At 43.3% G+C, this 26460-nt stretch overlaps 1 protein-coding gene and 1 long non-coding RNA gene across 4 annotated transcripts in view; one reads left to right on the forward strand and one right to left on the reverse strand.

The window, feature by feature from the left end:
* The window catches only part of Ddb1 (damage specific DNA binding protein 1), a 27287-nt gene continuing 827 nt past the window's right edge, over window positions 1-26460 (forward strand). Inside the window, exons 1-26 of one of the 2 annotated variants that reach the window (XM_038319643.1) lie at window positions 1-205; window positions 1306-1454; window positions 2218-2334; window positions 2626-2865; window positions 5100-5214; window positions 6428-6525; window positions 7691-7849; window positions 9414-9497; window positions 10366-10482; window positions 11032-11134; window positions 14954-15029; window positions 15132-15240; window positions 17149-17327; window positions 17430-17593; window positions 17674-17781; window positions 17918-18125; window positions 18981-19076; window positions 19169-19280; window positions 20480-20603; window positions 20949-21113; window positions 21425-21519; window positions 23425-23595; window positions 23974-24083; window positions 24353-24522; window positions 24625-24727; window positions 25817-25940. In XM_038319643.1, coding sequence (XP_038175571.1) covers window positions 145-205; window positions 1306-1454; window positions 2218-2334; window positions 2626-2865; window positions 5100-5214; window positions 6428-6525; window positions 7691-7849; window positions 9414-9497; window positions 10366-10482; window positions 11032-11134; window positions 14954-15029; window positions 15132-15240; window positions 17149-17327; window positions 17430-17593; window positions 17674-17781; window positions 17918-18125; window positions 18981-19076; window positions 19169-19280; window positions 20480-20603; window positions 20949-21113; window positions 21425-21519; window positions 23425-23595; window positions 23974-24083; window positions 24353-24522; window positions 24625-24727; window positions 25817-25940 — 3357 coding nt within the window. In that variant the 5' untranslated portion in view covers window positions 1-144. The remainder of the gene's footprint in view (window positions 206-1305; window positions 1455-2217; window positions 2335-2625; window positions 2866-5099; window positions 5215-6427; window positions 6526-7690; window positions 7850-9413; window positions 9498-10365; window positions 10483-11031; window positions 11135-14953; window positions 15030-15131; window positions 15241-17148; window positions 17328-17429; window positions 17594-17673; window positions 17782-17917; window positions 18126-18980; window positions 19077-19168; window positions 19281-20479; window positions 20604-20948; window positions 21114-21424; window positions 21520-23424; window positions 23596-23973; window positions 24084-24352; window positions 24523-24624; window positions 24728-25816; window positions 25941-26460) is intronic. The other variant, XM_038319653.1, reaches the window with a different exon arrangement.
* LOC119807628 overlaps window positions 23278-26460 on the reverse strand; it is an 8462-nt gene continuing 5279 nt past the window's right edge. For both annotated transcript variants that reach the window (XR_005284322.1, XR_005284323.1), the window contains exon 3: window positions 23278-26161. This is a non-coding gene — a long non-coding RNA (uncharacterized LOC119807628). The remainder of the gene's footprint in view (window positions 26162-26460) is intronic.

Raw genomic sequence — 26460 nt, forward strand, 5'->3', positions numbered from 1 at the left:
CCTCTCTGGCCTGCAACGTGTCTAGGGGCGGAGGCAGCGGCCACGGAGTTGGCTGCGTGAGAGTGGGGGTTCTCAGTCTCTTCGCTCGTGCTCATATCTCTAGTGTCGGTCTAGGCTCCCCACCGGCCAGCCCAAGGCCTCAACATGTCGTACAACTACGTCGTAACGGCGCAGAAGCCTACCGCAGTGAACGGCTGTGTGACCGGTGAGGCTGCCCTGGCCGGAGACCCCGGCGAGGGAGGGAACCCAGGCCTAGGGAGGCTGGCGGCCCCAGGGGCGGCAGGAGCAAGGCTTGGGCCCCGGGAATGGAAGGCGCTGGTAGCCGCGGAACCTCCCTTTCAGCTCGCGGCCTTAAAGGAGCTGTTTCACCACGCGCCTTTTGGGCAGTGCAAGCTGCTTTTAAGGGTCCCGTTTGCTCATGGGAGGCCACTTAGCTTCGAGAACCGGCCCAGTCCCGGTGGGACAGAGCAAAGTATTGAGTTGTGTGTGCATGCTAATTGAGCCTCGAAACTGGCCTCATACGGTCAGGGTAAAGGGGGAGATGATAATGGGAGCTTGAGATCAGAATTTCCCGGTGGTTGTGCGGGAGGTGGAAGAATTTGAGTTATTTCTGCACCCCCCCTCAAAAGGGTGAGCGGCCCTCTCCAGACCCACCCTTTTGCCTGAGGGGTTGTTTACTCGAGGGCGCTGCTGGAGAACGAGGTTTGGCTGGCCAGACAGTGTGCAGGCTCTGCCTTGTTTGTGTGCATGGCTCTAGACGGGCAATCACACCCCCAACCAAAGAATATTCATCCTCAACTCATATTTCCCTTTGAATGTTCAGTCCTCAAACTCGTGTGTTTATATAAATGCTAATCATGATGATTTCAGAACAAAAGTTCCTTGTTCAGAGAGCTAAGAGTGGATTGCTTGGGAAGCCAAGGGGTGTGTAGACAACACAGAAAGCTTTGAGTTTTTCTTCACTTTATCTTTCTTGCGAAGGTTCTGGGAGGCTTTGGATGGGAACTCAATGAGACACACCTTTTAGCCATCAGCTTCAATTACTATCTGCTGTTCTAATTTAGAAAGGAAAACCCAACAGAACCATCAGAAGGTTTTCATGTTTATAACCTGTTGAGACAGGCTGTTGCCCATTATACGGTACATTTTTTTTAAAGCCTAATTAAGGATGTAGCTTTGTTGAATGTGAAGTGAGACACTGAGGTGCTGTGTTTGGTGAGGAGGCAAGTGCTTAGGTAGCCTTATTTAGAGGTACCGGAAAGACCCATCCTCCAGCTTCCAAAGTTAGAGGCTCTTTTCTTTCAGGACACTTTACTTCTGCAGAAGATCTGAACCTGTTGATTGCTAAAAATACGAGATTAGAGATCTATGTGGTCACTGCAGAAGGCCTTCGGCCAGTCAAAGAGGTTGGCATGTATGGGAAGATTGCAGTCATGGAACTTTTCAGGCCCAAGGTAAGTGTTCTTAGTTGGGACAGGCAGTGAAAGACCCCTTAGTTGTGTGTTTTATATGATTCTTTGGGGTGAAGGCTTAAGTAGAGAAGCACTCTTTTGCAAGTTTCCTATAAGGAGAGGTTTATTAGGAAGAAAATTCCCACGTTGGTTTCTTTTCTTTTTTGTTTTTTTGAGACAGGGTTTCTCTGTAGTCCTGGCTGTCCCGGAACTCAATTTTTAGATCAGGCTGACCTTGAACTCACAGAGCTCTGACCGTGCCTCTACCTCCCACCACCCAGCCTTAACTTCACCGGTTATCTTAACAGTTTCACCATTACAATTAGAACGATTGTGAAAACACAATGTTTTTGAGGACCAAGATAGAAAGACTTTACAGATCGATTTCATTGTTACTATAGATTTTTCTCTCCAAATACTTTGGTGAGGGAGAAACATTGCATTCCTCTTTCAGAATTTGACCCGAGTAAGATGAATTTAAGGTTAGAGTAGATGAGAACCTCTTCCTTACAGAGCCGAGAGATGGAAACTGTGATAGAAAGGACTAGATGTTTACCAGCTTCAGTCTCTGGCCTTTTGTACATCCCCTTAGGGCATGTGTGAGCTTTTGTCGAGTTACAGGCTCACTGAGTGTTTTCTCGGTAGGGACAGTAGGCTTTGGAAAGTCCTTTAAAGGCATTGCATGCTTAAGGAATGTTTAAAAGGCTAGGCAGGTTGCTCCTGTTTTTGAAAGACCTTCTTTTGACGCTAAAATGTTGGATTCCAGGGGGAGAACAAAGACCTGCTGTTCATCTTGACTGCTAAGTACAATGCCTGCATCCTGGAGTATAAGCAGAGTGGCGAAAGCATTGATATCATTACAAGAGCCCATGGCAATGTCCAGGTGAGGTGGCTACTTTAAGCTGATCAATTTTTCTGGTAGGGCTGTAATGTTTCAGTGATGAACAGTGAAATGTCAGAGCATCTCAGTATAATAAAAGAAACGAGTAAGCCCATGTGGCTCGAATTGCCTAGCTAGTCCAAGGAAAAGTGAATAATTCACCTAGCCACTCATGGGAAAAACAAATGTATTGGTGTTTGGGCTCCCTGGCATATCAGGTGCTCTCATCTGCCTGGGAAAGCATTGTACCTAGTATCTTCTGCTTTGACTACTGAGCTTCTTCCCTAATTCCAGGGGTTTTTCCCCCCACAGGACCGTATCGGTCGCCCCTCAGAGACTGGCATCATTGGTATCATCGACCCTGAGTGCCGAATGATTGGCCTGCGACTCTACGATGGCCTTTTCAAGGTCATTCCCCTGGAAAGAGACAACAAAGAGCTCAAGGCCTTTAACATCCGCCTAGAAGAGTTGCACGTCATTGATGTCAAGTTCCTGTATGGTTGTCAAGCACCCACCATTTGCTTTGTCTACCAGGTACAGGACCTGAGAAAAGAGGGAGAAACTGGTTTGGAATGATGGGAGTGGGATTTTTGCCAAAGGAATGAATGTCTGTCTGGATTTGGTAGCAAGGTAGGGAGAAGTGTTATTTTCTAAAACATTTTGAACAAAGCAGTTAATGTGGGTGAGGTTTTTTTTTTTCTTCTTTTGCTTTTTTGGATGTAATAGTACTTGTTTGGGATCAGCAAATGCTGCTAGGTTTATACCAGATTTTAATCCAGAGATTATACTCCAGTTGTAGGCCTTGGGGATTTTATAGAGTGACCTAGTTTATCCTTTGTTTGAGTCTCTTACCAGCATGCTAGAGGATTATAAAAACTTGGCTGAAGAGAAATGATTCAGAACTTGCCTTTACAAGCCAAGAGAAAATACCTTGGTGGTGCCTTACTTTAGTCTTTGAAAGAGGCTCATGTGTTGTCTAGCACTCACTTTCTGGTGACTTGCTGGCTCTTGACTTCTATTTTAGTCAGTGCCTAAAATTTTAGCAGAGCTGATCCTGGGCAGCTGTTCTCTAGTTCAGATTTGTTAAGTGGGGGTGGGGCACAGACATCCAGACTAACACACCACCATCTTGGTAAAATCTCAGCCTTTAACAAAGGGCCAGGCTACGTGAGGTCAGGTTACTTGCCTATGGTCCAATAAATGACGGATGAAAATGATGGTCCACTTCCATACTGGATGGTAGAGTATATGCGCCTGAGAACACTTATATAGATAGCCCTGCAGAGTAATGAACATATGGTATGTGGTATTTTCTTTTGTTTTTGGTATCACCATAATGCTGTAGTCCTGAGACTGATGAACTGAAGGTTGAGTAAAGCTGAAACTAGTTAAGGTTAATTTTATTCAGAACTGAAATAAAAAAAAACTTTGAATTTCTTTTTTTTCAGTTTTTATAAATATCAGGTCATTAAAACAATGGTGTTGACTACATGGGGCTGATTCTGGCTCTGGCTGTTCCCAGGCCAGGGATGCCAATTGTGAATGCTCTTTATTTCTCTCTGTGTCTCAGAGGCCCAAATCCATTTTCACTTGAACTTTTTGTGAAGATGGGTCTTTCCCTGCTTATTGATGGAAAAGTTTTTATCAACTAAAAGCGACTGTTTATGCCAACAGTTGACTCTCAGGCACCTTCTGTGTGAAAGGTGCTCTGCTAGTACTCCACAGCAGCTGAGATGTGCTCCTTGTGTTGGGACATGTGATTAAATTCCTTCCACGGTTTCTTAGACTTTGGTCTGAGCTTGATTGAAGCCATCTTCTGTTGGCTGAATGTCGTTTTCTCCCCTGCTCTTTAGCCTCTTAAAGGTGACTTTGGCAGCCCCAAGACTGATGTGAGTCATGATTCCAAAAAAGGAGGGGAAGAGTCACGATTCAGAAAAAGGAGAGGACGATGGAGTTGACAGTGGCGGGACTGAAGCATTTTTGACTACCTTTAAGGGAGCAATAAGTTCTGTTGTCTTTGCGGTCACTTCTTCAGAGTACTCTTGAGAGTTGTGTCAAAACAGGGTCTGGGTAGACGGCTCAGTGGTTAAAGAGCTTGCTGTGTGAGCACTTAGACCAGAGTCCTTATCCCCAGCACCCATGGAAGGACTGGTAGGTGTGCAGCCTGCCTGTAATTCCAGCCTAAGAAGGCAGAGACAGGGCTCCCCAGGAGCAAGCTGGCTGGCAAGACTAGCTACATAGGCACATTCTAGGTTTAATAGAGAGACCCCATCTTAGTCAATAAGGTGAAAGGGCACTTGAGGGTATTTCCCAACATAAGCCTTGTACCTCCAGGTTCATGTGCACATGTGTAGATGCACCCCTCACACACACATAAAAATAGGGAAAAAGGAATTGTCAAAACATTCTTTTTAATTTTAGATTTAGCTTCAGTATCTTTCTCTGTTTAGTTATTTGGCAAATTCCTTGAGAGCAAGTGCAGAACTTACAGTGCAGTCCCAGGGTTTACCTCTCAGCTCTGTGTTACAGTGTGGCAAATTCAGTTCCCATTTGAACTTTACTGGTTGCTTGAATTATTACAAACAGCACATTTTAGACCCTGTAGTCTGTTCAGAAACTAATCAGCTCAGCAGGTATTCTGACAGATAAGGACAGGAAGGTTGGTGTGACAGGATTATCAAATCCTGGGTGGTGGTGGCTTGTCCCTTACAGGACCCCTACTGTCTGGGTTGCCTTAACGACTAACAATTCCACCCTTTCCACCCAAGGATCCTCAGGGGCGGCATGTGAAAACCTATGAGGTGTCTCTGCGAGAGAAGGAGTTCAACAAGGGCCCTTGGAAACAGGAGAATGTAGAAGCTGAAGCTTCAATGGTGATTGCAGGTTGGTGGATTTGGGGGAAGTTGTATCCCTTGTCTGGTCTGGTTTTCTTCCTCATCTCCATCCGCCATTTCAGTGTACAGTGGTGAGCTTGTATGGTTTTATCTCCCCTGAGTCTCCTTCCCAAATGTTTTTTTTTCCCTCCTTTTTATTTTCTTTTTTGGTTTTTCAAGACAGGGTTTCTCTATGTACTCTTGGCTGTCCTGGAACTCACTTTGTAGACTAGTCTGGGCCTGAACTCACAGAGATCCTCCTGCCTCTGCTTCCCAAGTGCTGGGATTAAAGGTGTGTGCCACCACGCCTGGCCCATTTCTGACTTTGAAGATTTTGTTTTTATTTCTCCCCCCAAATTATAACTTTGCTTTCGAGGTATAGGCATTGATTGTAAGACATTGAGATGAACTTGCAGAGTGTCATGTGGAGTTGTGTCATCGTTCCTGAAGGGACCCAGTGGAGCTTATCTAACCTGACTTCTTTCACAGACAAGGAAAAGGCCAGTGGGGCCTGCCCAGGCCTGCACATAAGTGGAAAGGCCTGGGCTGGGACCTAGGCCTGTCACTCTTCCTCTTACACTCTTCCCCCTTACGTTGTCTATTTTACTTTAAATCCTAAAACAATATTAACTCCTCTTAAAGGTGATATTGATGTTGGAACAAGAGTAGAGACAAGGAAACAAGTAAAAACCTTTTGTTAGAAAAGGTCAGAAGTGTAGGAGAGAAACTGGGCAAGGGTGGAGGTGCTCATGGAAGAACATTGAGACCACTCCCTACCCTTCCGAACTATAAAGCACCAAGAAAAATTTTTAAAAATTTGCCAAGTGCCTGTAAATTCAGTAGACTGAGCCTTGGGAGTCACATGAACTTAGGAGTTTAACACCAGTGTGGACAGTGTAGCAAGAATTCCCATCTTAAAACACAAGACGGAGTTCCAGGATGTAGTTAAGTGGTAGACTATCTGTCCACTTAGCTTGAGGACACCCTGGTGCTTAGCACCACCAAAGTGAGGTAACAACAGACCCCACCAAAGTTAGAGAATGACAAGTCTAGGATGTCTAAGATGGGACTCTCACAAGCCTACATGTATGGTAATATTTCTTGGGTTTTTGGTGTCTTTTTTAAAATGATAATTGTCTTAATAGCTGAACCAATGCCTTTGCTGCCTCTCTTGGAAGATCTAAAGTACTGAGCCTTTTAATGATGCTGATTTTCTTCTGTAGTCCCAGAGCCTTTTGGAGGTGCCATCATCATTGGACAGGAATCAATCACGTACCATAATGGTGATAAATACCTGGCAATTGCTCCTCCTATCATCAAGGTTAGCAAATGTTTTAACTTTTTCTTCCTTGTACCTTTATTTCCCTTGTTCTTGACTGGCGTCCTCCCTTTATTTCCATCTGTCAAAAAGAGATTCATACATGGCTGTTGCATTGGTCACTATGTACATAATAAGTTGCTTATTCTTGAGAAATGTAGAGTAGCCTAGTTTTGCCTAGCTTTGTTGATAACTAGGAGAAATACTGCTTACTGTTTTGAAACAGTGTAACATTAAGAAGGGAAGGTTTGAGGTTTAGAATTTACTTAGCTGTAGAGTACATACCCAGCATGTAAGAGGCTTTGGGCTTAATCCCCCACCACCAAGGAAAAGAAAAAAAAAGAATTTTAGCAGATTCTATTACATGTAGTATTTTTAGGGCTCAATACATTGATAAATTATATAGACTTTTAGAAATGAGTCGTAATGGGGGCTGGAGAAATGGCACAGTGCTCTCGGAGCTCTGGCTCCTCTTTCAGAAGACCCAGGTTTATTCCCAGCATGCATATGGCAGTTCACAACTGTCTGTAACTCCAGTTCCAGAAGATCTGATGGCTCTTCTGGCTTCCATGTGACATGGCACATATGTGGTGTGCAGACATAATGCATTCTGGCAAAATACCCGTATATGTAAAATTAAAAATGAAATTATTCATAAAATTTTAAGTCTCACCACTTTAAGCCATGAAAGTTAGACCATAAAAGTTTAGTCTTACTTTTTTTTGAGTATAGGTAATCTGTGGCAGCTTTTGTAGTGTGGTGAATATATGCGTTACATGCCTATTGTGTTTCCACATGCATATGTGTGAGTTTTTGTTTTTATTTTTATTTTTTGGAGAGGGGGTTGAAACCAGATCCTCACAACTCACATATTCTAGCTGAAAACTGTAACACTGAGCTATACCTTAAGTTCTTTTCCAGGTCTCTATTTTTGTTTTCCATAGAATGTATGAGTAAAATTTAAGGTATATTAGTTGACCCTTCTAGAAAATTATCTTCATAGTATAAGGGCTGCCTATTTACTGTCTTACATGTCTTATAATCTGACTGATTTCTTTGGGGATAAAGTGACTTGAGTTTGGACAAAGCAGTGGCCTGGTAGGGTTTCAAAGGCATTACTAAAGGCTTCTGGTTTGGGCTGTAATGACTGCTCCTTCTTGGTTGGCAGCAAAGCACTATTGTGTGCCACAATCGGGTGGATCCTAATGGCTCACGATACCTTCTGGGAGATATGGAAGGACGGCTCTTCATGCTGCTTTTAGAAAAGGAGGAGCAGATGGACGGCACTGTCACCCTCAAGGATCTCCGAGTAGAACTCCTCGGAGAGGTAGGACTTGTCCCTGCTCTTGTCTCATTCTTCTAGATGCCTAGTCAGTCCAGATGTGTGGTCGTGCACAAGACCTAGTAAGGTGCCATCAGTTCTTCTGTGGAAGTTGGGTTTTGTTTTTTGTCAGACAGGGTTTCTCTGTAGCCATGGCTGTCTTGGAACTCTTTCTGTGGAACAGACTGGCCTGAAACTCAAAAGAGGTTCACCTGCTTTTGTCTCCTGAGTGCTTGGGTTAAAGGCATGTGCCACCATGCCTAGCTTTTAGGGAGTGGGGAGGTTGGTTTTTGAATGAGTTAAATAAATTAGCTATAGGAGAATTTCACACGCGGCTGAGTGGTCTCTGAAATGTAAAAAGAAAGTGAAATGGCTGAATGTAGTGTATTACACCTGATCTTAGCGCTTAGGCTAAGGCAGGATAGTAGGAAGTTCAAGGCTAGCCTGAGCTACATAGCCTAGCACCCCCCCCCCATACACACTCCTGCCCCTGCAAAACAATAAAACAAAACTTAAAAAAAAAAAACAAAAAACAAAACAGCCCAAAGACCTAGGCCCTTGGCATATGTTACAGTTGTGTAAGTTGGTCTTCTTGTGAGGTTTGTAACAGTGAGAGCAGGGCCTATCTCTGACTCTGTTGCCTGCTTTTGGGACCCTTTCCTCCTACTGAATTGCCTCATCCAGCCTTATTAGAAGAGGTGCCTAGTTTCACTGAAACTTGATGTACCATGGTTGGCTAATAGCCATGGGAGGCCCACCTGTATCTGAAGAGAAACAGAAGTTGATGGAAGGGAAGGAGGGAGGGGACACTTTGGGATGTTAAAACAAAAAAAATAAAACAAAAATAAAAAAATAACAGAAAACAAAAGTACCAAAAGCACAAGCACAAAAAGAGGAAAGGAAACCGAAGTATAAAAGGACTACAGATTAATGTTGATATGAAATCTGGGAGGAGCTCCTTAAAGACTTAATGCTTCTTAAAATTTTGTTTTTATTTTTATCATTACTATTTTGATCTTTTGAGACAGTTTCTCTGTGTAGTCTTGGCTGTCGTAGAACTTGTTCTGTAGACCAGGCTGGCCTCAAACTAATTCACAGAGATCTGCTTGCCTCTGCCTCCCAAGTACTGGTAGTAAAGTTGTATGCACCACTATCTGGCTTTATTATTTTTAATTATTGACATTTTCGTACATATGTATCATTGTACCTTGTTCATATTCAGCCTCTCCCTAGCCCTCTTCTGGAAAAGCTTAATACTTACGCAGTGAGTGACTTTGAGAGGTTTCTAATTATTTTATGTAGAGTAGAGGTGTTGGCTTTAACGTTAATTGCTTGGAAACTAGCACCTACAAAACAAGCTGTGGGTTTTTCTGGGTGGAACAGAAGTGGACAATCAGAAAGTTGAGGGATGTAGAGACATGTGATTAATGTGTCCTAGAGATCTGAAGAATTGTTTACTAAATTACGGGTTGTGGGGGTGGTCTCTTAGGAGTCACTTGGTTGGGTAGGACAATACTTGTGACCTTAAAGGGTTAGTTCTAATTTCTGCCATCTGCTGACTTCCTTCTAGACCTCCATTGCAGAGTGCCTAACATACCTCGATAATGGTGTTGTATTTGTTGGGTCTCGCCTAGGTGACTCCCAGCTTGTAAAGGTGAGAAAACATCATCCTCCTAGTTTTCTCTTCACTGTACTTACTCTTTTCTTCATTAAATTCATTTGTTGTCTCTCAGCACTTTCTTGGTTATCCACATCTCTTCTATCTACCGCTTTGCTTGATTAATTTAACTTCTTACCCCAGTGTCTTAGTGGTACTTTAGTAAACATGTCTGGCAGAGTGAAGTTCCCTATATAGTCAATGATGAACAAGACTCAGCTTTTACCCTGAAGTGGGTCATGGTCTAATGTAATAGATTATTCCCTTCTTTTTTTTTTTTTGGTTTTTCGAGACAGGGTTTCCCTGTAGTTTCTAGAGCCTGTCCTGGAGCTAGCTCTTGTAGACCAGGCTGGCCTCGAACTCAGAGATCCGCCTGCCTCTGCCTCCCGAGTGCTGGGATTAAAGGCGTGCGCCACCACCGCCCGGCCTTCCCTTCTTTTATATATAAACTTTGGACATTTATCCTAGGAAAATGCTTTAAAATATTTTAATTTAATTGATTTGTTTGGGGTTTTTTTTTTTTTTTTAGATAGCATTTCTCTATGTAGCCCTGGCTGGTCTGAAGTCACTACTGAAGTCACTATGTAGAGCAAGCTGGTCTCTAGCTCAGAGATCTGCCTGTCTGCCTCCCAAGTGCTGAGGTTAAAGGCGTGCACCACCTGAACATTTTTATTTAATTGCTTATCTGATGCTGTGCACGACTCCAGGTTCGGATTTGTTGCCTGGTAGTGGGGATGGGTTTGTTTGGCAGCAGTCCCCTTCTGTAAGTATCCTTTAGAATACAAAAGACAGATCTAGGAGAATTGAGAGTTTCTTTTGGTTAATTAGGGATGTTCTGGAACTAACATTGTTCTTTTCCTCTTAGCTCAATGTCGACAGCAATGAACAAGGCTCTTACGTAGTGGCCATGGAAACATTTACCAATTTAGGACCCATCGTGGATATGTGTGTGGTGGACCTGGAGAGGCAGGGACAGGGTCAGGTAAGGGAGTCCTCTGGAAATAGATGCTTGGTTGCTTATTCAGCTGTCCTTGTTTGCTTATCTAGAATGAGGAGTATACATTGAAAATAATATTAAGGGCCTATTTGCTAATCTTGATGATGTAAGGATACCTACCATTATTGTGTGTCTATCTTGGTGTGACAGACACTGTCTCTTTATTATGTGTAATTTAATGAGCACCTTGTTAGATACATTCTTGGTTATCCCAGAAGTGGGGAAACTTAAGACTGAGAAAGGTGGAGTAATTTACCCAGGGTTATCTTGTAAGTAGTAAGTTACTGTGTCTGACTCTAGGTCTTTGTAGTAAACCAGGTTCCAGGTTCTACCCAAGCTTGCTAAGAGCAGTGATAGGAAGTTTTTGCTTTTTGAGCTAAGGGTATCTTGTCTCCTTGGTAAATTTGAGGGGCTCTGAAGATCAACATCTGCTAATGCAATCTCAGATCTGGTTTCACAGTAGGGTCGTGGGATTTATTTAGGGCTGGCATGTTCTCTTGAGGGGTTCTTGAGAAACCTTTTCTCTACTTGCAGCTGGTCACTTGCTCTGGGGCTTTCAAGGAAGGTTCCTTGCGGATCATCCGGAACGGAATTGGAATCCATGAGCATGCCAGCATTGACTTACCAGGCATCAAAGGTAGCTCTGGTGGACAAAGGATGCAGCTCTTGCTTGAGTGACTTTGGCCTTTGGCTTCATTACATGTTGTGAAGTCATTTTGGTGAGAGCTAAAAGAAAACATCAGATGAGGAGTAAGAAAAGTGATGATGACAGATCATGCATTGAAATGCATGTTTGAAGTACAAATGGAAACTTTAATGGTTAAAGTGTAGTGGAATGTGGAAGCAGTCACTAACTGTAAGGGAACTGACAGAAAAAGGAAAGGCTGTCTAGTGAGACTTTTAAGTATAAACAAGTTGGGCATAGTAATGCACACCTTTAATCCCAGCAGAGGCAGGGGGATATCTGAGTTCTAGAACTATGTAGAGAAACCCTCTCTCAAAAGGGGTTGGGGTCAGGGTATCCTAAAATCATGACAGAGTGGTACCAAACAACTGCCTCATCAGCAAGTGTGAATGAGCTAACCTTACCTGTTATGAAGGAAATGATCACACTAAATCATACAGCAAAGCCAGTTCAGAGTTATGTGCAGGAGGCACAGCTCCAAAAAAGCAAGTCAGGCTCTAAACAGAGCTACATGGATTTAGAAAGAAAGTGAACATTTAACCACAAAACTGAAGAATCAACTGAAACACTATAGACAATTCAAATGTGTTAAGGAAACAGGCTATCAGAGGAACAAACTGAAACAGCTTTCGGGTGAGCACAGTTAATTAGAAGTAGAATTGAGAAAAAAGGCAAATCACAAGAAAAGTAAAAATACCCCAAACTCCAAAATTGCAAAAATACCCCAAAGTCCAGGAATAATACTTTAAATAAGAATCATATGAAGCATGTTACAAGGAGAACTTTACTACTAAAGAATTGAAAAGTGGATTGAGCAAAGGACTGGGGAAGATGGCTCAGTGGATAAAGTGCTTTCCTGCATGTGTGGGAACTAGGGTTCAGATTCTCCTAGACCCATGTAAAAGGTATGCCGGGCAGACTCCGGATCCCCAGGGCAAACTAGCTAGTTAGAATAGCTGGAATTGGCTATTTCCATGTTCAACAAGAGACTGCTTCAATAAATTAGTTGGAAAGCTATTGAGAAAAATACTTAGTGCCAGCTTCGGTCCTCCAGAGGTACACATGTGTCCCATGTACTCTTAATTGCTGTATGCACACATGCTTAAAAAAGAGTGATCTAAGCCAGGCGGTGATGGTGCATAGGCCAGATGGTGGTGGCGCACACCTTTAATCCCAGTACTCGAGAGGTGGAGACAGGTGGATTTCTGTGAGTTCGAGGCCAGCCTGATCTCTAGAGCGAGTTCCAGATCAGCTAGGACTGTTATATAGAGAAATCTTGTCTCAGGAAACACCAAAAAAAGAGTTGACTTAGCCTGGTGTAGTAGCACATGACTTAATCCCAGCACTTGAGAGGCAGAGGTAGAGGCAGGAGGATCTCTGGTTTCCAGGCCAGCCAGGGCTATACAGGAGCCCTGTCTTAACCCCCCCAAAATAAAAAAAGGGAGATGAATGAAAAAGATATGCTGAGTCTATAAATAAAAATCATAAAAACGTTCTTTGAGTTTTCTCTGACGCTTCTCAATAGAGATACTTATAGCTTTTTTTTTCTTTGTTGGCCTAAATTAGTCCACTTAGACAAAGAATAGTGAGAAAAAACTTTGAAAAGACCAGTGAGAAGAGACTAATGTCCCCCGCCACACACACACACACACACACACACACACACACACACATGCAAACACAAACACGTTTCTAAGCCTCTATTGGAAGTAGAGTAGGGAGTTGGGGGTGGATGCAGCTCAGTAGTAGAGCGCTTGCTAGCATGAATGAAGCTCCAGTTTTGACCCCTTATACTGCAAAAGGTGGTATACACATATAGTGCACCTGCTGCTTGGAGGCTTTCATGGGATTGCTTGACCTTGGATTATCACAGCCAACCTGAGCAACATAGCAGAACCTTTAAAATTAAAATTATTGTGTTGGTGCATGGATAGGCAGAGTCTGTTGGGATTCAGAAGTCTAGAAAGAGACATAGTTCCACATGAAAATATGTTGTCAGTGGTGGCATTCCAGCTCAGTATGAGATCTATGAGACATCAGATAGATAGGACTGGGATGATGACAGGCATTTGGGAAAGATAAGTTTGGGCCTATTATATGAAGAACTAGGAAAAGACATTTATGAATTTCTTTATAATTTTAGAGTGGGGAAGATCATTTATTTTTTGCAATATTGGAGACTGAATCTCTACTACTAGGCAAACATTCTACTCCTTGGTTGTATGCCTAGTTTTGAAAGATCCTGTTTCAGAAAAATAGGTTCTAGAGTGGGGAAGGCACCCAGTATGAACCTCCAGCCTCCATGTACCCATGTACTTGTATCCCTGCAAATGCACACACATTCAACAAATACAGAAGCAAAATACTGACAAATTCAGCTCTGTTAAATGTTAAAACTTGTCCAGAGGCAAAACAAAAACATCATATGCTAAGTCAGAAATGACAATCTAAATGAAATAGTTGAAATAGTAAACTTCATCTTAGAAGTCTTACCTTCCTAACTTAAGTGAGTTCTAGAAAAAAGAACATCAAAATTTTCTTCTCCAGATTGGCAACAGATGGCTAATGGGTTTCAGCTACAGTAAAAGTAAAATAAAAACCAAAAGTAAATGAGCTAGGTATGACATAAGTATGTAGAATGTGAGGTCAGCCTGGGCTCCACAGTTGTCCATGGCTTGCCCAGGCTATTCTGAAAAGAAACAACCGCAATCCTCTTTATCAGAAGTCTAAAACACATTGTTAGTTGGGCTGTAGGAAGTAAACATGCTTATGCACTCCTTTTAGAGAGACTGTCATCACCAAGCCAGGTTTTGTGATTCTCCCACTGCTTCTCTATGACCTTCATATGCATAAAGTGGGAGATGTGAACTTACTCCTTTTTGATACATCTGACCAGGTTATGTATTCTGGTACAGGAGATGAAACAGGCTTGATAGAGCTATAGCATATATTGTTAAACTAAGGCAAGGTGTAGGGCACTGTTGTAGTAGGAGGCGGGCCGCTTCCCGCCACCCGGCTAGCTTTACCCGAAATAATTACATGGAAACTGTATTTTTTTAAACACTGTCTGGCCCATTAGTTTTAGCCTCTTATTGGCTAATTCTCTCATCTTGATTAATCCATTTCTAATAATCTGTGTACCACCATTAAGTGGTGGCTTACTGGGAAGATTCTATTCTAGTCTGTCTTTGTCTCGGAGAGGAGAGTCATGGCGACTGACTGAAGCATCTGCCTGACTCTGCTTTCTTTCTCCCACAATTTTGTTCTGTCTACTCCGCCTACCTAATTTTCTGTCCTATTAAAGGGCCAAGGCAGTTTCTTTATTAACCAATGAAAATAACACATAGACAGATGACCCTCCTTCATCACACTGTGATAATCAGTTTCACATTTGTATTTGCTTGAAATACAAATCTTCCCTAGTAAAAGCATTAGTATAAACAATAACTCCTACTGAGTACTAATTTGGGGGATAGGTCAGAAAAGGTGTAAGGTGAAACTTTGCATATACTTTAAAAAAAACTGCTGGGATCTTAACTAGGGCTTCACATTCTAGGTAAGTGGTTTATCGTTGAGCTGCATTCCACAGCAAAACATAAAATAGTTTTTAAAATATGACTTATTCAGAGTCTTAAGTACCAGGAAGGAACAAAATGGATTTCAACTCAGGACTATTGTGACTCAAGAATTTCTGCCCCTCTCATTGCATAGGATGCCCCCCTCTTGGGTATTGGTTCATGGTGTACTACTATGTTTTATTCCTTGTTCCAGGTTTATGGCCACTGCGGTCTGACCCCAGTCGGGAGACTGATGACACTTTGGTACTCTCTTTTGTGGGCCAGACAAGGTAAGGACAGGTCTGGTCTGGTGCTGCTGTACTTATGGGATGAAGGTGCACAGTTGGGAAGTTGGTCCCAGGCTAACCTGAGCATCCCATTCTGCTCTGCAGAGTTCTCATGCTAAATGGAGAGGAAGTGGAAGAAACAGAACTGATGGGCTTTGTGGATGATCAGCAAACTTTCTTTTGTGGCAATGTGGCTCATCAGCAACTTATCCAGGTTAGAGGGGACAAATGACTGTGACTTTGATCTGACTTAGAATGCAGGAGTAGCTACTACTAGGTTTTAGATTAAACTGTTTTAATGGCATTAGAAATACTATAAGTTCTGGGGGAGAGGGGAAGCTGAAAATACCTGATTTTTTGTTAATGTAGAAGTAGCTCATAACTTTGAAGCAGATCCTTTTAGCTTTGTTTTCTTCTCACCAGCACATGGGTATCAGTGATACCCATGATAAATATGATCTTGTTTTTTAGCACTGTGAGACACTGTTTTCTACCTTAATTTTAACACTGACAAAAAGTATTTGTTTGAACCAAGTTTTCTCTACATAGTCCTAGCTGTCCTGGAACTCACTCTGAAGATCAGGCTGGCCTTGAATGCACAGAGATCCACCTGCCTCTGCCTCCCGAGTGCTGGGATTAAAGGCATGTTCCACCATGCCCAGCCTTACCTAAGAATATTTGAAAAAAGGGGGGGAGGATAGCAAATACAATGAATGACAAAAAATAATTTAGTTCTGTTAGCCACATGTATTAATTGTGCAAAGCAGTTGCTCTATGCTGGTCCTTGCTTGGCATCATTCTTCACAATGGGACAAATGACCATCAGTCTCTGTTTTCCATGAGAATTTGGTTTCTAAACTCATCCATCTTTTCAAGTTTGGGGTGACCTGATACCTTTCCAGTTTTTGTATTTTCCTTCTCTTTGCCATCCTCAGGGGTCTTCCCAGTGATAGGCAGGGTATTTGAATGCCTTAGTATTAAACAGCTGTTCATCTTTACCTACTGGTTTTCCTTTAGCCAGCTGGCAGAAGTAGATTGCTAAAAATCCAGAAGGCAAGTTCTGTAGGTTTGTGGGCCAGGTGTGGGAGGAGGCCAGATAATAAGTGTTTGCTTTGTCAGTATTTGAATATTTGTGCGAAGACATGTTGGCTCACCTATCATTAAAAAGCTTTTATTTCTATTTATGATGGGTAAGATGAATTAACAGTCATAGTGTCATCCTGCTTTTTGTTTGAGTTGTAAAATAAATAGATGCTTCATTTTAGGGAGTAGGGTTTAGCTCAGTGGTAGAGTGTGTGCTTAGTATCCATGAGACTCAGGGACCAAAACAAGTTATGGTATAGCTTTGCACCTGTTGCTAAGGAACATTAAGTAATTTTGATGACTTGTGCCCAGAAGAGACCATGGATATATTAGAGATCTGATTTTTAAGAAAAACTGTGAGCCTGGTGGTCCCTGGGTCTGAGCCTATTGATACCTTTATGGCTGTTGCAGTTGTCACTGCCCCAGCAAGCTTCAGTTATAAAATAGACTCACATATACTCCCACACACAGAGTGTATAAACATTAAGTAGCTTTAGGTCAATTTCCTTCAGTAAAAGTGAAGTTGTTGTTAAACTATTGAGAGACAAAGGACACGGATTTGACACTCCATGTTCATGAGTCATATCCATGAATTCAACCAACAGTGGATTTAACAGAAAACAATTGTGAATTATGTCTGTACCAAACACACATGAAGCACACACACAAATTGCAGTGTAAAGGGGGATAATGGTGTCATTATTCACTAAGCAATGTTTATCCAGCATTTGCATTGTTTTAGGCCTTATAATCTAGAGGTCTCGGTACATAAGCATAGTTAGTGGTAATGCCCTGGCTTTAATCCTCAGCCCCAGAACAAAAGATGATTTATAGGATATGGAAAGGTAAGCTTAGGTTATGTGCAAATACTATACCATTATATGAGAAATTTGGGCATCTGCAGATTTTGGTACCCTTGAGGGTTCTGGAACCAGTGGCTTGACTGTATGGCAGAAGAACTGTAGTTTATCAGTGTTCTAACTAGGGGACAGCACTGACCCCTTTTTGCAAATGCTTAGAATATGTTAACTTTCTCTAGATCACTTCAGCATCTGTGAGGTTGGTCTCTCAAGAGCCCAAAGCTTTGGTCAGCGAGTGGAAAGAGCCTCAGGGCAAGAACATCAGTGTGGCCTCATGCAACAGCAGCCAGGTGGTTGTTGCTGTGGGAAGGGCACTGTACTACCTTCAGATCCATCCTCAGGAGCTCCGGCAAATCAGGTGCATGTGTGTCTTTATGTCTGCTTAGTATTCTCTCTCCTCTGTGGAGCTTCTTTGGTCCCTGGATTTCTTTCTCTGCCATATTCATTTCTCTTGGTTTAGCCACACAGAGATGGAACATGAAGTGGCTTGCTTGGATATCACCCCATTAGGGGACAGCAATGGGCTGTCCCCACTTTGTGCCATTGGCCTCTGGACAGACATCTCAGCCCGTATCTTGAAGCTCCCATCCTTTGAACTACTGCATAAGGAGATGCTAGGAGGAGGTATGTGCTATTGGTATCTTGGGTTATTAGTATCCCTGCCAAGATACGGAACAAGAATTCAAAGTCCCTCTTTCCTACAGAGATCATTCCTCGATCTATCCTGATGACCACCTTTGAGAGTAGCCACTATCTCCTCTGTGCCTTGGGAGATGGGGCTCTTTTCTACTTTGGGCTCAACATTGAGACAGGTGAGAAAAAAACACTTGAGTGACGCCTCTTTCAGAAATAGGGAATGGTACAGTGTTAACCTTGCAATGTGACTTTGAACCTTAACCAGGCTTAGTGTCCTGTTTCCTTCCCTTCTCATGCTGTACTTTTCTGCAGGCTTGCTGAGTGACCGTAAAAAGGTGACTTTGGGCACCCAGCCCACAGTGTTGAGGACATTCCGTTCCCTTTCTACCACCAACGTCTTTGCCTGCTCTGATCGGCCCACTGTCATCTATAGCAGCAACCACAAGTTGGTCTTCTCCAATGTCAACCTCAAAGAGGTGAACTATATGTGTCCCCTCAACTCAGATGGCTATCCTGACAGGTGAGCCCGTTTTCTTAAGCAGGAATCACTGACTTGTTCAGTGATTAAGAAGGAATCATTGTCTTGCTTCTCCCACCTTCCTTGATCCCCCACTGCAGCCCCTGTTTCCTTAGTGTCAAAGTCAGTAAATGACTGTGATGGGAAATACGGGATGGGGATTTTTAGAAACAACTGCAAGCTTTGACAAAGTATGAGTGAGGTAGTATAATGGGTAGTATAATCCTGAAAAGAACAGCATAGGGATTTTTTGAGACCTCTAAGATTCTGAGGTGATTAGGCTTTATAATCTCTATAGTCCAAGAATTTCTCAGGTGATTTACATTAAGTTTCAGACAGGGTCTTTTTTAGGGGAGGACATGGGAAATGACAAGGTTTCACTCTGTGACCCTGGCTGGCAAGGAACTCAGAGATCCACCTGCCTCTGCCATCTAAATGCTAGGATTAAAGGTGTATACCACCACACACCTGGCATTTTAATTTAGAACCATTTTAATTTAAGATTAGATTTAGTGATCATTATGTACTTTCCTTGTTCCACTCAGCAGCCATGGGGAAAGGTGCTTAATAGAAATAAACTGCTAAAAATACTGAGGGTTGTGCCAGCCAGTGAGTCCTTGGTATGTGAGATTCACTTTGCTACCTAGAACTCTTGATTCATAACCTTGGCTGAACCGTAGCCAAAGCTGTTAAGGTCCACTCAGACCAGTTATGGAAAACTTACCTCGTTGGTGGACCAGGCATCGGAATTAGCTCTTCCCAGGTGAAGTGGTATGAGTTAGGGTTAAGCTGGTGTAGTTCTGTCTTGGGAAAGTCTTTCCTTGTGAAGCCACTCTAAACTGCAAGCTTTCTTTCCAGTCTGGCACTGGCCAATAACAGCACCCTCACCATTGGCACCATCGATGAGATCCAGAAACTCCATATTCGCACAGTTCCTCTCTACGAATCTCCCAGGTGAGTGTAGACCAGAGGAGATGCAGAGGGAGCAGGTAGATAGTGTCTCAGACTTTTCTGAATGGCACTGTTGCCCCACACTTGTTTTGCAGGAAGATTTGCTATCAGGAAGTGTCTCAGTGCTTTGGGGTCCTTTCCAGCCGCATTGAAGTCCAAGACACTAGTGGAGGCACAACTGCTTTGAGGCCCAGTGCCAGCACCCAGGTGAGGACGGTGGGCAAAGAAGGATGGTAGTAGGAATGGGCAACCTTTCTGCAAAGGGTGAGCTAGGAAATAATCTGGCTTTGCAAGGATGTATGGAATCTGTCCCAACTACCCACCTTTGCCATTATAACCTCAAAGACAAAGACAGTGTACTTAGCTGGGTTGCAATAAAACTACGTAGAGAGATGGTCCTGTAACGCAGTGGTAGAATATTTGACTACATGTACAGATACTGGCTTTGATGCCCAACACTACATACACAGATAGAATTCTCATCCCAAACTTGGCAGCTTTTACTTGATAACCTTACAAACTGAGCAGTTCCATCTTTTATCAGTTTAAATGCTCTGTGCAATGTGTGTGGTTTAGGATAGAGTGGTATAACAGACAATAATATGGTAATGTAAGCCCAGTAGAATTGGTTTTGAGGTTTATTGCTAGTTGTTTGACCTTAATTGGGCAAAACTAACCCTCAGGTTTTTTTTTTTTTTTTTTTTTTTTTTTTTTTTTTTTTTTTTTTTTTGTTTGTTTGTTTTGTTTTTGGTCTGTGAAACAAGGCTTATAGTAAAGTAACGTTAACATAATTCCATGGAGAAAGGGATCACTTTCTCCCATATATTCTCCCTGCTTACTCTCTATGCATCTGATAGGATTACCTCTCTTAATCCAGAGTACAAAGATCTTCTCTCTATTTATATGAGAGTTTGTGTGAACACAGGTGTGTATATCGTGTATGTGCCTGGTGCCTGAGGAGGCTGGAAGGATATGTCATATCCCCTGGGACTTAAGTTGTAGAGCCACTATGTGGGTGCTGGGCTCTCTGTAAGAGCAACAAGTACTCCTAACTGCTGAGTCATCTCATCAGCCTCTTCACCATTTTTATTTGAAGTGTCTTTTCCTGTTGATGGTGGAGTTCATCGCTTTGTAGGTTGCTTGAGTTCATCATTTTTGTTTTGCATGATTGACTTGCAACATTGCTATTGAATTGTCTTCCATGAACCTTCTATTTTGGGCCAACGTGTCATTTGCATGTGTGATCTGGCTCTTCACCTTCAGGTCCCCAGCTTACTCTGAAACCCTCTGTTCATTAGGCTCTGCTGCTTTGCCAGCACCAGCCTTCTAGTTCCCACTCCGCCTTGTGCACCTCCAGCCCCTGTTGTGCTTTAAGGAGGAATGGCATGCCTTTTCTCTGTCGGCAGGCCCTGTCCAGCAGCGTCAGCTCCAGCAAGCTGTTCTCTAGCAGTACTGCTCCTCACGAGACCTCGTTCGGAGAAGAGGTGGAGGTGCACAACCTCCTCATCATTGACCAGCACACTTTTGAAGGTGCAGATGAGCTTTTCTGTCCTTTTCACCTACATCCTCTCTGTAAACTAGCTATTCTGGGCTTTAGAATGTTTCTGGATCCTGACAGGGTGGTAGACTCTCCTAAGAGGATAAGCAAGATTGGGGGTGGGGCAGAGAAAATACCACTGACACCCATCAGTTGTTCCAAATCTGAAGCATTGGGCATTCCGTCATTGGCATAGGCTAATGGGAATGGACAGTCTGAAGAGGCAGGGGCAGCACATGACACATGTTCTTATGCTTACCACAGCCTCACAGAAGCATGTGATTGGGAGGGGGAATAGAGGTAAGTGTCACTAAACAGGCACCTCTCTCCTCTCCTAGTGCTTCATGCCCATCAGTTTCTACAAAACGAGTATGCCCTCAGCCTGGTCTCCTGCAAGTTGGGCAAAGACCCCAACACATACTTTATTGTGGGCACAGCCATGGTATATCCTGAAGAGGCGGAGCCTAAGCAGGGTCGTATTGTGGTGTTCCAGTATTCAGATGGTAAGTGGTGGGCAGTGTCCTGATTATGAGGGATATGAAATTCTGGGAAAGCAGGTAGCTTCTTAAGATCTCAGAGCCTAAACAGAATGACTTTTAGTGGGAAGCAGATCTTGGTACCCACTGAAGTCACTTCCATTGTCTAGGGACTTGTGCTTCTGGCTGTGTTTCATGTCAGTATATGCTGACTATTGGTTTTTCAATTGAGAGAGGTTGCAGGCAAATTTAAACCAGATAGGCAAACGGGATGCTCTTGACTCGGTGAAATGTGAGCTTATAAAAGAGACTAAAGAGTATCTCTCCTGTCCCCCCAGGAAAACTGCAGACTGTGGCTGAAAAGGAAGTGAAAGGGGCTGTGTACTCTATGGTGGAGTTTAATGGGAAGCTGCTTGCCAGCATCAACAGCACGGTGAGGTTCATAGCATGTGGTCTTGTGCTTCAGGTTGCACACTTTGTCTCTCCCTTAATACTGTTAGGAGATCATGTGTGTTTTAGAGCTAACAGAAGAGTGGAAATAGAGAATGGATTCTGAGCTGGAAATTGGGCCACTGAGTTGATCTGGGTTTTGGATGGTCTTGGTCATTAGAACCCCCATGGTTTGGTTCTTTTTGTTTGTTTGTTTGTTTTGTTTTTTGTTTTTCGAGACAGGGTTTCTCTGTGGCTTTGGAGCCTGTCCTGGAACTAGCTCTGTAGACCAGGCTGGTCTCAAACTCTCGGTGTTTTTTTTTTTTTTTTTTTTTTTAAGTTTTATTTATTTATTATGTATATAACATTTTGCCCCCATGTATGCCTGCACACCAGAAGAGAGCAATAGATCTCATTACAGACGGTTGTGAGCCACCATATGGTTGGAGGGGATTGAATTCAGGACGTCTGGAAGAACAGCCAGCACTCTTAACCACTGAGCCATCTCTCCAGCCTGGTTTGGTTCGGTTTTGGATTTGATTTTTTGAAACAGGGTCTCTCTATGTAGCTTAGGCTATTCTGGAACGCACTATGTAGATCAGGCTGGCCTAGAGCTCACAGAGAACTGCCTACCCTCTCTGGAGTGCTTGGGTTAAAAGCATGCACCACTGTAGAAATCCCCATTTTTTTTTTTTTTATTAGATCCTGAGTGCTATAGAGATTAAGCAAAGGGTAAGAGCTATGGCCTCTGTAGTGAGGTATACTATCAAAAGAATGTTACATTTAAACAGAATGAACCAACCCATATTGTTCTCAGTGTCTTTTAAATACTAGTATATAATTAGGAAAGATGTGTACCTTGGTGGTAATAGTGAATGGCCCTTTTCTGTGAACAGTAAAGTCACCAAGGATTATAGCCCTGTTGTAGGGATTGGGTAAGAGACGACTATTTCAAAGTATGCCAGGGGAGGTGAACTTCAGCACGGGGCGCACATCTGAAAGAGCTGCTTGGGGGGACAGCATGGAAGATGGCCTTTCTTCATTGCTAATGAAAGAAGAAAGAGGGCCAAATTTCAGTTAGAGTGAGGTGAAGGGAATGTGGTTAGTGACCTTGCTTATGAGGTTTACTAGTCATTGCATTTCTTCCTAAAGATTCTTAAGAGCGCAAACCTGGGAGGGTAGGACCCCCAAAATACTTAAGTGATCATGGCTTAATACATTCTGTCAAGGAGTTTATAGATGTGTAGAAGCTGTGGTGAGGTTATCTGTGCCCTGAAGGACACCAGGGAGGCCTGTCAGCTCAGATAAGCTGACCCGGTGGAGCCCTGGGCCATGCTGAATACTGGTTATAAAGCACCTTCATTCTTTTGGGAAAGAGGTTGAAATTAAAGAAGGATTGCAATGGAAAAGAGAGAGAATTTTTTGTTGTTTTTTAAACCGCCTTGGGGCAGCTGGAAGTGGCCATAGAATCTAGTTCTTCAGAGTCCTCTATCACTAGTGTTTCTTGTTGGCTTTTCCCATTGTTTGTTCTGCTCGTTGGGTTCATACAAAAAATTTCGGGAATAAACAAGTTTCAAAAAGGTTCAGATAGGTACTATCCTTTCAGATTAGGAGATTGTGTAGGTGGATTTTTTTAAAGGGATATTTCTACAGTTTAGTTACCAGTTTTAACCAAAAAAGGGTATTTACAGTGTTAAATTTACACAATTATCTCCTTTACTTAGACTCCTTTTAAGTTAAAAATCCTATCCATAATTTTTTACACCCAGTTTTCCTATTTCAGCAGTATATGTACTGAAATAACTGTTCACTCATAAACCATATACTGTTTTCCAACCTACCCTGCTCTGTAGGGAGTGGATGATTGAGTCGGGGCTGGGCTCCCAGGCTTATACGTGTGTCTTCCCAGGTGCGGCTCTATGAGTGGACCACAGAGAAGGAGCTCCGCACTGAGTGTAACCACTACAACAACATCATGGCCCTCTACCTGAAGACCAAGGGTGACTTCATCCTGGTGGGCGACCTCATGCGCTCAGTGCTGCTACTTGCCTACAAGCCCATGGAAGGAAACTTTGAAGAGGTAGTCCAGGACTTGAGCTCAGACTTCTTGCGTACAATGACTCCTTGCCAGTGTTGAGTGTCAAAAGCATGGCCAAGTCCAGTCATGAAGGTCCTCCCTCAACCACATTCAGTATCCTTCCCCCACCTTGCTGATCCTGAAATCAAATAGGCTCCATCTTTGGGAAATTATAGCCAATGGCCTGTGTTGGCCAGCTTTAGGGTGGGGGGGAGGAGGGGAGAAGGGGATAGGACTGAGAGGTAATCTCTAAAGTGGTCATCATTAAACACAGGACTGGACCTTCTGCAGGTAGACCTTGGCTTCTGACCAAAAGCTTAATGAATCTCAGAACTGGGTTCCACGCACACTGGAGACTATACTTACTGTTTCTGTTTTCAGATTGCCCGAGATTTTAATCCCAACTGGATGAGTGCAGTGGAAATCTTGGATGATGACAATTTCCTGGGAGCTGAAAATGCCTTTAACTTGTTTGTGTGTCAGAAGGACAGGTGTGTGTCCTTGGCAGGAGCATGGTTAGGACTGGGCCTCTGGGTCTGTTGGGCTGAGCAAGTTGGGTGCTATATGGGGCTTACGTGTGACCCTTGATAGTTAGAATTTCCTTTCTAAGACTCAGAGGCTTTGTAGACTGCCCTCCAAATGGTTTTCCCAGGATAGTTTTTCCCAGGATATTCAGTACATAGTATCTTGTCAAACATGGTCCTGTGTTGAGGCCTGCTTAGGGAGATGGGTTCAGAAAGTGACATCTCATGTCTTTCAGTGCTGCCACCACTGATGAGGAGCGGCAGCACCTGCAGGAGGTTGGTCTCTTCCACCTGGGCGAGTTTGTCAATGTGTTCTGCCATGGCTCCCTAGTTATGCAGAATCTGGGCGAGACTTCTACCCCTACACAGGGTTCGGTGCTCTTTGGCACAGTCAACGGCATGATAGGTAAGGTAATTCCTGTAGGGCACACTCAACTGCAGCAAGCTTGTCCCTGGTTTGTCTAGGCTCTGAAGTGCTCTATACCTCACTGCCTCCTTCTTTCTTCAGGGCTGGTGACCTCACTGTCAGAGAGCTGGTATAACCTCCTGTTGGACATGCAGAACCGACTCAATAAGGTCATCAAAAGTGTGGGCAAGATCGAACACTCCTTATATCCTTCCTGCCCAGAGAATTGTCTGCTGGGAAGCACATTCCAGCACATGCAGAGAGCTGAGTTTATCATAGCTGTTTCCGGAAACGTTTTACTAGGTTTTTTGCACAGAACAGGGTTGTTTTTGTTTTTAACGTTATGTATGCATAGGGAGGTTTCTACCATGGTTTTTGGGACATTGTCTCCTACTGAACTCTGGAGCTCACTGTGTAGGATAGATTGGTTAAGCAGTGAGCCCCAGTGGCCCTCCTGTCTTTGCTTCCCCAGTGCTGGGATTATAAGCATGTTCCCCATGTGGAGCTTTTTACTAGGTGTCAGATCGAGGTCCTCATGTTTGTGCAGCAAGCACCTTACTGACTAAACTGTCTCCTCAGCCTATCTTTGTAGTTTTTGTGTGTAAAAATTTTCAGGTGCATACAATAGTAAAGGGAGTGGTGGTATAGTGGATCCCCACAGTGAATCACAGTAAGCTGTGATGGTTCATCTTGGAATATACAGTTATATTGAGTTCCTCTACAAGGTCTACCTTAAAGAGAGCTCAGATCACTGTAGGAGCACATCTTTTGAGGGATCAGAAGAACAGGGGAGAGTAAAAAAACTGAAACTCCAGAAACTGAAGGATCAGCCATCTAGGGACACCAGAATTCCTTCCTATGCAGGAGCAGTTTAGGTCCTCCCAGGCAAGACATGGAAAAGCTTCTTCTGCCTATGTGGCTGACTCAGGGAGGGTACTGTCTCGGTGTTTTGCTCACATTCAGATAGCCTGTTCTCTCCCTAAGTATTAGTTTATTCAAGGATCTTGAGGTTAGACTAGGTTGGATGCTATGGACATCAAATTCACATGCAACACTTTTCAAGACCATCCAGTTTTGTCTGGGCTTTGCCATAACTTTTTTAAGGTAACCCTAAATGGATTTAGCAATAATTTTTACATTTTTTTTCCTTTCCAAAACTGTCCAAAAGCAGTATAGTTTTAGTAAAAACAGATTGTTTCCTATTCCACTTCTGACTCCCTCTTGCTCAGAGGTGGCAATGAGTAAGAGCAGGGGTATTTGCAGATGAGCTACATTCTTTAACTCACCTGTCCACCTGGAGATCCTTTCACACTGAGCGGAAGACAGAACCAGCCACAGGCTTCATCGATGGTGACCTGATTGAGAGTTTCCTAGATATCAGCCGCCCCAAGATGCAGGAGGTTGTGGCAAACCTTCAGGTGAGCTGTGCTATGTTCATGCTAGGCCTTGTAGACAGGTGTCATTCCTGGATACTTGATTACTCCAGGTTTTTCTCCTAGAATTCACAGGGCCAGTAGCCCTTTGTGGCTCTCCATAATGCCTTGTAGACAGGTGTCATTCTTGGATACTTGATTACTCCAGGTTTTTCTCCTAGAATTCACGGGGCCAGTAGCCCTTTGTGGCTCTCAATAATGCCTTCCTAAAGAGGAATCAAAGGGAAAGGTGGTAAAGTTGAGGCTTATGAGCTGTGTGTTGCGAACTCTTCCTGAGTTAGCCCCACCACTTTAGCAAGAGGCCTGGGCTCTTTAGCAAGACCAGAAGGTAGAAGGTGGAGTTAGATTCCTACAGGAACTAAGCTTTACCAGTTGTGGAGTTCAGGAGGGCTCACTGAGGAGGGTGCTCCTGGGAGGGAATATTGAGTAGTGGAGGACTCAGCCAGCTTGACTGACCTGATCCCTAAGGACTAGGGCCAGGTTTTTGGTGAAACCTTTTTTCTTG

This window comes from Arvicola amphibius, chromosome 1, assembly GCF_903992535.2.
Source record: "Arvicola amphibius chromosome 1, mArvAmp1.2, whole genome shotgun sequence".
NCBI lineage: Eukaryota > Metazoa > Chordata > Mammalia > Rodentia > Cricetidae > Arvicola > Arvicola amphibius.